This window comes from Enhydra lutris, unplaced genomic scaffold (assembly GCF_002288905.1).
Source record: "Enhydra lutris kenyoni isolate GAN:26980312 unplaced genomic scaffold, ASM228890v2 scaffoldscaffold31, whole genome shotgun sequence".
NCBI lineage: Eukaryota > Metazoa > Chordata > Mammalia > Carnivora > Mustelidae > Enhydra > Enhydra lutris.
The window spans coordinates 20,302,829-20,314,239 of NW_019154115.1; the positions used below are offsets into that span (position 1 = coordinate 20,302,829).

At 41.6% G+C, this 11,411-nt stretch overlaps 1 protein-coding gene across 3 annotated transcripts in view; it reads left to right on the plus strand.

The window, feature by feature from the left end:
* LOC111153163 (mitogen-activated protein kinase kinase 5) overlaps window positions 1-11,411 on the plus strand; it is a 267,166-nt gene that overhangs the window by 181,546 nt on the left and 74,209 nt on the right. For all 3 annotated transcript variants that reach the window (XM_022511975.1, XM_022511977.1, XM_022511976.1), the window contains 2 exons: window positions 6,760-6,786; window positions 7,098-7,130. In XM_022511975.1, coding sequence (XP_022367683.1) covers window positions 6,760-6,786; window positions 7,098-7,130 — 60 coding nt within the window. The remainder of the gene's footprint in view (window positions 1-6,759; window positions 6,787-7,097; window positions 7,131-11,411) is intronic.

An 11,411-nucleotide genomic window follows, 5' to 3' on the forward strand; every position in this document is an offset into this window, starting at 1 on the left:
AATATTAAAATTTACATTCACCCAGAGGATGATTTACTAGGGTTCCTGTACACCTACGTGGAGTCGGACATGAGCTGTGTCAATTTTAAATAAACGAAGGATAAAAGAGTGTAGACTGGCAGTCGGGTCCTTTCTTTCCTGCTCACAGACTGGCAGACCCAGCAAATGAATAATGTTACAGTGTACCTTGATGCTCCAGCTGCTGTGTTTTGTGTGAAAATGCATTGTCCTTGATACTCGGGAAGCGGTAAGAGCCAAGTGATCTAATTTATGGCTGTGATGATTTTCTGTCTGGTCCCATCTGAGCTGAGCCCTCCTCTAGGCATCTTAGAGCCTTTCTGTCCCACCCAGATATTTGTGAAATTCAAAGATATCTAGTTTGAGCTTTTTTTTTTTTAAGATTTTATTTATTTATTTGACAGAGATCACAAGCAGGCAGAAAAGCACACAGAGTGAGGAGGAAGCAGGCTCCCCATTGAGCAGAGAGCCCGATGCGAGACTCGATCCTAGGACCCTGGGATCATGACCTGAGCTGAAGGCAGAGGCTTTACCCACTGAGCCACCCAGGTGCCCTGGTTTTAGCTTTTAAAAACTGGTCATTCCCGAAGGCAGCAGAGAGAAGTTGCCATGAGTAGCTCCTTGTTGAATCTTCTTGCCACTTATTTTAAGTCCTTAATTGTTTAAGTTTCATGACTTATTATTTTGATTCTGTTTTGTTCGGTATAAGGTATGCTAATAGACTACAGGCATGATAAGAACTTGAACAACAGAGGCTGATAAACAGGAGAGCTATGATGGCACAAGTGAATTATACTTGTTCACTTTATATTATTAGTAATTATATATTATTCATTTATTTTGTCTCATCCTGTATTCAATATCTAAAAATATCAGTTCATCAGAATTCCCATTTATGGTTCACTAGGGTACATTTTGTTCTCCTTTTTTTTTTTTTAAACAGTCCTTTGTTTAGGAAATCTTACAGTAAGTTAGTGGTACTGAGCAATGTGTGTTTAGCTTGTGGTCAGGTAGAAATAATTTTTCTTTTCTCTTGTTGAAGCCTTTTTGAGATTTGAGCACTTTGGTTTTGCAAGCTGTAACAGATTGGAGGTGGTGTGTCCCTAAGTTTTAGCACCCAGCACTGGGCCAGATAAAATTGGATTGAATGCCATTACCAGCTGCTGAGGCCATGGGGGTCTGACTGGCATTCCAGGGGTCTTTCTGACTCCCATTTATGCATTTTCTCCACACGAGGCAGCCTCCTGAGTCAGCAGTCAGGTCCAGGCCAGGCTGTATCTATGACCTTGGACACTGCACCCCTCTTAACCTCAGTTTCCCTAATAGCAAAATGAATAGAGGGTAGTAGACCATCTCTGAAGCTAGTTTCATTAGGAAAAAAAATTGTAGGTCATTATTCTTCATTTATAATATAAGTATCCGTTTACCCTAATCCTGGTTTATATTAGGCAGGGTTAAGCTTAATGCATCCAATTTGAAAAGACAGTCTGCAGAATAGCTACAGTTGCTAAAACATGAGGTGTGGAACAAGAATACAGTTGAACATTGAAGGCTGGAGTGTGGCACTGTTCACTCCACGCACACACGCACCCCCGGTATCCTTTACAAATGCCACCCATATCATTTAATTTCATATTTCCTTTTTCTGCTTAAGAGAAAATAACACAAGCCTGAAAAGCAGTAAATATGTAAAGAGAAAATTTGTCAACTGATATTGGAAGATCTGACCTCAGTCACACATAAATCTCTCCGACAAGGGCTGCAGGGCAAGCCATAATTTTAGAGAGTAAAAGAGAAGATGAAAGCTCCTAGCCGGTGTCTTCTTGAAGTTACATAGGTGGATCGTTTTCGTTTTCTGATTGTGCTTCTGCGCATAATGTCAAAGGGCTGGTGGCGAAGTCAGCTTTCCCTCTGGGTGTAGAAAGCGCCTCTGCAGAGATGGGAAGGGGACGTTCGGCTTCCAGAGTCTCTGTTTCTCCCAGAGAGTCATGGACTACAAAGTTGAGGCCCCATAAGCAAACTTTTGCATTGGCACTTTCCACTCTAGGATCATCTCCCAAAGTCATTTGTCATGTCACAGGAGCTTTTGAAATTGCCAACCGTATGGTCCTTGCAAGGAAATAAATGATAAGTGTTACTGGGTGCCTGGGTGGCTCAGTGGGTTAAAGCCTCTGCCTTTGGCTCAGGTCATGATCCTGGGGTCCTGGGATCAAGCCCCACATCGGGCTTTCTGCTCTGCGGGGAGCCTGCTTCCCCCTCTCTCTCTCTGCCTGCCTCTCTGCCTACTTGTGATCTCTGTCTGTCAAATAAATAAATAAAATCTTAAAAAAAACAAAACGATAAGTGTTACTGCAGGAACACCCCATAATTGACACCCAGACCTGCCTGTTACAAAGTCAGTCCTCCCCGTTTAAAAACACAAGGATCTGTCTTACATCAGACTGAGGCTTAGCTATCCCTGCTTAGTGTGACTTAAAGTCTTATAGCTAAAGAAGAGGAAAAAAAAAAAAAAAAAAAAAAGCAAGGCTGTGCCCAGAAGACGGAAGAGATTCATCTAATTAGTTTACCAAACGCTACTGGTTCTGGAGACTGATGAGCAAAGTGTAATGACCGGAGCAATGATTGTTCTGTTCATTGTCCCAGAGTCCTAGTTACACATAGGAAACTCAACACCAGCAAAGCGGGCAGGCAGAACTCTGGACTTGGATGAGTTAGTTATAAACGGCATTTCATATGTTGTGGGGTACAGGCAGTTCATCAGCCCTAACAATATTACTGTGTTCCTCTGAACTCCGCTCTCACAGCAAAGCATTTAGAAGGCAGACCTAGAATAAAGAGAGGCATTCACAGAGCTAACATTTTATGTCGAGTACCCTTAGCACCACTTGTAATGTGCTATAAAACGCAGGGCTTCCCTCTTCCATGAACTGTGTGCCAAAGCAGAGGCAGTGACTAGAGGTTGACTTCTTTGTGGTCTGCTTTATGGGTACTGCGCCCGTACAGCGGTGTGATCTTGAAAAAGGTAAACAACAAAGAGTTTAGCAGTGAAAAACATGCCTAATATAAATACAGTTGCGTCCGTGGCAGTTCAGAATTTGAAAAATACAACTGTGGCCTTAAATTTTCCGGTGGAATTAAACAGAGGAACAGAATATAACCTTTAAGGCAATATATCTGAGATGGAGAAAGGAAAGAATATATCTAACTGTATGGTCTGTGTGGCATTCATATAAAGAAAAGCGCAGTAGCTTTATTTAATTGAGAAAATGAATCAATTACAATGATGTTGCATCACCAAGTTCTTGTGAAATAGAAGATATAAGTCACCACGTTGTGTAACAGTGTTAAAAAGTAATTGAGTATCTTGAGCATTTTGAATCAATTTCAGGTACTAGCACTGCTACCTTAATACAAAATTTATGAAGATGATTTCATATAATATGTAGCTATCAAAGCCGTGTAATAAAACCTGGTAACAACATCTCTCTTTAAGAACCTGAGAAACACAGTATAGTTATAAGATCATAAAAAAGACTTTGGTATTGCTGTTGCTCTCTTTCTCATAGTAAAGAGAAAGCATTAAAATAGTAAAATTTTAAGTTGTCTTAAACCATGGCTTCTTTAACCCACAGAACAGGGCAAAGTGGAGACTCTGAGAGCTTAGTTCATGAGGAAGTGTTTTGCCCTGAACTCATTTCAGACAATTTATGTGTTGCTGGGAACGATGTTGTACCATTTATTCCTGAATTTATTTTGAAACATCTCACTTAGAATGTTTGCTGCATGGTTTTCCTCAGAGAATGTTGTAATCCCCCTGACTGTTGGAAATTTGTGAAAAACAGTCTCTTTGCCAAAAATGGATTTCTGATTCTTTGTTTGTTACAAGTACCTCCCCTATTGAAGTAGATCGATCTTACGAAGAATGGAGGGGTCGGGGAAGAGTACCCGTGTGTATCTGGAAAAGATAAAATCAAACACCAAAGAGATCCCCCATCGTAGGAGAGGTGACCTGGGCCTTTCAAGATTTCTGAAAGGTGATGTGGCTTGATACCAAAGTCCTTAACCACACTGGGGTGGTAGTTAACCCATCTTCCTTTTTAAAGTACATCTTTACCTTGAGAGCATTATGCAGAAAGTACTCATGGACTAGAGGAAGGAGCAGTAATTCAGCATAGCATCAAGTGGGAACTATTCAAGAAGAAGCCAAGTCAGCAGCCAAGAACCGCCAGTCATTGTGGCACAGCGGATTCAGGGAGTGGTGGCCAGGGAGAGCAGGGATGAGTAGGCCCTGTGTTCAGTTGGGATAATGCAGGGAAAAGTGCTTTTTAAAACACTCAAGCAATAGGTGAAGGGTCTGCTGATAAGCCATATGGAGGCAAAAAAAAAAAAAAAAGAAGAAGAAGAAGAAGAAAAGGAAAGGAAAGAAAAAAACGCAAAAACATAGTTTCTGCCCTTGGGAAGCTTGCAGTCTAGTTCAGAGGAACCTGCCAAAAATTGATGATTTATCAACTTTACCACACCAAGTATAAATACATACAAATCCAGTTGTTTTTAATTTTTTTTTAATTTTTTTAAGATTTTATTTATTTATTTGACAGAGAGATCACAAGTAGGCAGAGAGGCAGGCAGAGAGAGAGGGGGAAGCAGGCTCCCCGCCAAGCAGAGAGCCCGATGCTGGACTCAATCCCAGGACCCTGAGATCATAACCCGAGCCGAAGGCAGAGGCTCAACCCACTGAGCCACCCGGGTGCCCCATAAATCCAGTTGTTTTTGAATAATGCTGTGACTGTCGACAGATACTATACAGACGCTGGAAAGAAAGGAGCATAGGAGAAGCCCTGGCATCACTGTCCCTGCGGCCTTGGGCCTGCCCCCACCTCCGAGAGGCCAGTCTTCCCAGCAGAAGATAGAAGTGATCATCCCTGGGGCACCTGGGTGGCTTGTCCGGTTAAGCGACCAACTCATTTTGGCTCAGGTCCTGATCTCAGGGCGGTGAGATTGAGCCCCGTGCTTAGGGCTCCTTGCTCAATGAGGAGTCTGCTTGAGATTGCTCTCCCCTTCCCTCTCCCTCCCCTCTGCTCCTCTCTCTGAAATAAATAAATAAATAAATAAAATCTTAAAAAAAAAAATAGAAAGAAATGATCATCCCTGCCAACCTCACGGTGGTTGTGCACATCAAATAGACATGGAAGAACTTTTTATTTTTTTATTTTATTTCTTTTTTTTTAAAGATTTCATTTATTTAGTTGCAAGAGGGAGTGAGCACAAGAGGGAGAGGGAGAGCCAGACTCCCTGTTGAGCGAAGAGCCTGACGCAGGACTGGATACCAGGACCCCGAGATCATGACCTCAGCCGAAGCCAGACGACCAACGGGCTGAGCCAACCAGGGGCCCCATGGAATAACTTTTTAAGACACCATTAAAATTTTTTTAATTTTAAAAAATACAGTTGACTCCTGAACAACATGGGTTTGAATTGCATGGGTCTACTTATATGCAGATTTGGGGGATAAATACAGTGCATAACTATAAATGTATTTTCTCTTATGATTTTCTTAATAGTGCTCTCTTTTCTCTAGATTACTCTATTATAAGAATACAGCATGTACTACATATACCATGTAAAATATGTGTTACTCCATCGTTTATGGTATCGGTAACACTTGTGGTCAATGGGAGGCTATTAGTCTCTGGGGAGTCAAAAGTTATATATGGATTTTGAACTGCACAGGTGTTGGCATCCCTAACCTGCAAAATTCATTGATCAACTGTCCAATTACCACATTCCCTATATTTTACTAGCTGGTTGGGGCTGTTATCTCAGCAAACAACTGACCTGTCAATACCATACTTGGTTTCTGAAATTTTCCTTTTTAGGAAATTTAGTACCTGGGACTCCATTTTCATGGGTTTGTGGTATCTGCAGTCATTTGTGGCAGGGGTGGGGAGTGGGGGGCTTGAAGTGTTTAGTACTTCAGTTACTAACTGGATGTGTTATTAATTTGGTGTCACGTTTTAGTAACTTCCTAAGAGATATGGCTTATCCAAGTTCGATGTGTGAGCAGCCCGCCTTCACAATGTTCATTAGGAGGAGGCATTCACTTGTCTCTGCTTTTTATTCCCTGAGAAACAGTGTAAAACTTGCATGAATTTGATTTTCCCAGAGAGCATTGCTTCCCAGGAAACGGGCTAAAGGAACTTTGGAAAAGGTGGAATCTTCACCCCACTCTGGAGTTAAAGACAAATACTTCAACCACATAATTAAAGTTTTCTTCACAAAATAGGGGATTGTGAGCCGACACTGGCAGGAATCCAAAATTCTAATTTCTGACTATGATTTAATTTCAATTTTAAATAAATCGGTTTTTAATTTAAAAAGAGTGAGCTTCATAACATTAGCAATGATTGCAACATTAAGCCCAGTGTTCACAATCTAGCAATATAAAACATTATTTATATCTGAATCGTAAACAGCCTTTTGAAATGGATTATGGTTTTTCTCCCTATTCTAATACAACCTGGAGGGTACTAAAAAGTGTTGTGTGAAATTAACATTCTGCTGACTTTCGCCTATAAATGAGAAGCGAGCTATTAACATTTGTGTATTTTCATTATGTAAATTGTGTTAACACATGCCCACAAATTGCCACCAGCAATGCAATAATTTTCTCTCAGTGATCATAATGTGTCCAAGTGAGTCATTTTGATTATGACATGCTAATTACATATTGCCTTTTTTCAGATTCAGAAAAACCAGGGATCTTTAATGGTAAGCTTTATGAGTTCAGAAAAAAATTCACTTTTCTTTTTCCTGATGGCTGCTTCCTTTGCATGCTTGAATGCCTTGTTTTAAACTTAGCAAATTGCATTTTGAAGGAAATGCAAACCTTTAACTGCCTGTATTAGATTAGGTACCATTAGAAATAATAGAACATCCTGAGCATCAATGTTTTTATAAGAGTTTGCTGTTGTTGATTAATCTTGCTATATTTTATTGCATTAATGATTTTTTCTTTCCACTCCACTGTAAAGATATTGCATCGAGGCTAATACTTTTTCCTTTCTTCTTTCCCGTTGCAGCCTCTTCAGCTTCTGCAGTGCATTGTTGATGAGGTGAGGCATCGTCTTATGTGCTTTCACTCCTAAAGTCATTCCTAATGGTGTGGAAAGCTTATATTTTGTTTCCTAATGAAGCACAGTGCCCGACATCCTCGGAGCAAGTTGTGTTGTATGGCTCTGAGCTGTGTTACGTGGACTGGCCTTGTCCTGAATCCCACTCTTCGGATTCTGGCCCAGAGTCCCTGCCCAAACAGACTGTCCCACGGGCTGGTCCTCGGGGGTATTGGAAGCCCTAAAGACAAAACAGGATAATATTAATTCATCGTCTCCCTAGCCAGATGGGGATGGAGCCGGAAATTAAAGTGGTATCTTTTTTTTTTTTTTCCAGAGCAGATATTTAAAGTCATTCCAGTAGTCAAGGGTGAGAGTTGAACAGCAGACATAAACTGGATAAAATTTGTCTTCCTTGCTTTATTTACCCAAAGCATAGCAGGGTGATAAAAATGTTCCAAAGCTCTAGGTCAACAGTTCAGCTTTTATTTCCTAATTAGTCGTTTTCCCCTAGAACACATTCCTAAATTCTTGTGCTTTTATCGGGAATCCTCACATTTTAAGTTACCCTACCTCTGATAATCCCGTCCATTGAGCTCCGTGGTCCCTTTGCCTTCTTGGAATTAATCTCCCTGCGTCTCTTTCTCAGTCTACTCTTTCGACTCCTTATTCTGAATTTAAAGTCTGTTTTTCTGTACATTAGCAGAACACAAGGCTTCCAGTGTATGAAGCTCTCAGTGAAAAACCATTAATGTTTTTTTAAAAACACTTTTTCTGGGCTTGGGCTTGCCTACCAGCAATGTTTATTTTTTAAACTTTAACTTTACAATATTTAAAACACTTGTAATGAAGGCGATAAATGATTCAGATAGGAAAGTTTGAAAGAAAAAAACAAATCGTAATTCATAATTATTCCTCTCAATTAAACATCTGTATAACCAGTTATGAGATTTGGGAGAAAAAATAAAGATCCTCCTAGGAAAAAAACAAGCGCGCACAAATATCACAATAATAGTAAGAATGGGGCTCTAACATCCTTAATGGTTGCATCCGTCAGTCCATATATCCCCTGCAAGCCATAAACCATGTTAGTACAAAAATGAAGGCATCGTCCTGAAACAAATGGAGGTCCCATTATCTCAAATATCAGACAGGCCCCCTGGATCTAATAGCTCATCAATATCTTCTGTCATCTTAGATTCCAAAAGCATCCCATCCCCATCAGAACCCTCCCAATTAAACTGATTTTCCTGAGGTCCTCCTTCAGGGTTGCTTAGGGCCAGGCCCAGGGAAACTGGGCCTACCCGGTCAAATGCACAGCCTGCCGAGTTTTCTGGATTCTCCTATTCCTGTTCTGCCAGGCTCCTAAGTTATCAGAGCTTTCAAGTATAGATACTCCTCACCAGCAATACACGTATTACTGGGGAGCTAATCTCAAGTTCTTCTGAATCAAATAAATATTTTCATTCCTTATTTAAAGCAGCAGTGATTACTGTTAAATTGAAAATCTTTTACTTGCTTGATTTGGGCAATATCCTGAGACTTTTGAAATTATCCCAAGGAGATGTTCTAAGGCGGGGAGGTGTGTGGGAAGGACAAGAGTGTGTAACTTCAACAGTATGTTTTTCTTTATAGCATTTCTTCCTCGGTTGAGAGAAAAATATCACTTAGACACCACTTCCCACGTATCCAAAAGACATATTAAAATACCTTCTTTATCGAAACTTGGGAAATGCACATTGCATTTACTAAAACAAACATAAATTGATCTTGGAACTGAACTGCTCTTCAGTGATGAGTATTAGGAAACAATTGACCAGATGACTTGCCTTCTGTAAAGGGCATAAGGGCTTCTAAGAAAGAAAGGATGGGGAGGGGGATGTTAATTACTGTGCTTGTCTGTCCCATATTTGTCAGGCTTCTCCTTGCTGTGGTACAGTGTTTTGCAAAGGGTGGTCTCAGGACTAATTGCATCAGATTCTTGGACCCAGATCACTGAATTAGACTTTCTAGGGATGGAGGCCAGGAATCTACATTTTACCAGCTTCCCAGGTAACTCTCTGCACATTCAGGTTTGAGAACCACTTCTGTAATGTCTTCCAGGGATAATCTGCCCTTTTAGATCCCAGAGGGCTATGAGTCATCTATCTTCATTTGTACCTGATTGTAGGGCTTCTTTTCCTGCGTGAATATAACCAGCTAGGATTTGAGCCATGTTACTCCTTGGATGTGGAATATGTCCCATCTTGAAATGTGTGTCCTGTGATAGTGTGTACTGTTTCTGTTAGAGAAAAGTCAGATAAAAAAGTACCACCCCAAAGGGAGCCTAGTTCAAACAAGATGGCTATATTCAGAGTCATGTACAAAATAGCTAAGTAAAACCCAGGGTGACATACTTCATTATTATGTGGATGCAGCTTGACCTCTTGCATGGCCTGGTAAACAGTGAGGAAGTAATAAAACAAGGCCAGGTGGGCTAGAGGTGAAGGGCGGGAGTCAGGGCGGGAGTCAGGAAGTAGACTCATGAAACAAAGCCAGAGCTAGCTACCAGATGTCCAATCAGGAGACACCAGAAGTTAAACACGAGTAAGAATCAGTAACATGAAATTTGGACTGCAGATCAGGAACTGGAAGGATAGTCAAGGTAATAAGAGAATCAAGCTCCAATCAGAAATCCGGGCAATCCAGTTCAGTTTCCATAGGCAGAGTTCATCTGGCTTGGAGCTGGCTAGTGCAGGATATGGGTGATCTCTTAATGGTACTGTCAATGCCTCAGACTTGCTTCTCTCAAAAGAACTTCTTATTTTAAAATTGCTATACACTCTGGCCCTCTCTAGGCCCTGAGTACCTGTGATTTGAAGTCCTTGATTAGTTGTTAAGAGGCAAGTGTCTATGTATGGCATGATGCTGTAGCCTTCTGATATCTTTGGGGAATAAGATGGCCCCTGTGATCTAAATTTACTACTTGAAACTCTGACATCAGTGAGGTTTTCATTTTAGGAAAGAAGTGTTTCCAAAACATCTCACTCTTGGCAGCCTGTTGACAGTGTGCAATGAATATCATGTGATGACTCGGGTCCTTGTTAGTGACTGTGAACTACACTTTGATGTGAACTAAACTTGGTAGTGAGCTAACATGGTAGTGAACTAAACTTTGATGTATCGATAACCTCTAGGACTATGAAACCGTGTGGGGCTTACCTGAATTTTACCAACCCTTTGCCTGTGTTTGACCTTGGCACTCAGAGATATGCTTGAGTCTCTTGACATGTATAAAGTCATTTGTTCCCAGGCTAACTACCTTACATGGCTCTGCTTGGTGCTTTCCTGGGTTCTCTCTTATGATTGTCTGGTTTCTTTGGTCACTCTTTGTCTTTGCCAGTGACTGCCTGCTGCCCCAGTGATCTAATCGTCTGTCTTCAGTCTTTGCTTTCCTGACAGGGACCCTAATAAAGCTAGCAGGTACCAAATGAAATCAGAAACCCAAATGGGATGTGTAAAGTCAAAGCTCATCTGAGAAGACAGAGACTTGCCTCGCTTTAATGAAGTAAAATCGGTGGGCTTGTGTGCATTCATTTGGCAGATGGTTACCAAAAGTTCCCACTATTTGATAGCCCAAGTTGAGCAGACCATGGTGAGGACAGCCTCCAAGCCTTGAGAGAAACTGAGCTTCTAGGCAAGGTACCCAGGCCAACTGCAGACTAGGTGTGTAAGTGAAAGTAGAAAGGCAGAAGCGCTGTCCCACATCCTGAGCCAGTACCGTGTGCTGGGACTCAGGAAGCTGCAATGCCATTTAACAGTCTCTCCCATGCATAGGGTTCTGGCTTGGCTGGCGACAAAGGATTGGCCACGTTGGTGTGGCAGGTAGGGATACAGCAATGATTTCTGGGTCACCAAATCCCAGGCTGGCTGGGGTCAACTAGTAGAGGCCATCCGTGGATTAAGGTGCTAGGAGTTGCAATGATGGAAATGAGGACCTCACCCTTGAGCCTGCCTCTAAGTCATTCACAGCCTTGGAAAAGATACGGACGCAGAAATGAATAGTATGGTTCAGAGTAGAGTGTATCTGTAGAACCCAGGGACTGGGCTGATTAGGAGAGGCCCCTCAGGATAGGTGGCTTTTTTTTTTTTAAAGATTTTATTTTTATTTATTTATTTGACAGAGAGAGATCACAAGTAGGCAGAGAGGCAGGCAGAGAGAGAAGAGGAAGCAGGCTCCCCGCCGAGCAGAGAGCCCGATGCGGGGCTCGATCCCAGGACTCTGGGACCACGACCTGAGCCGAA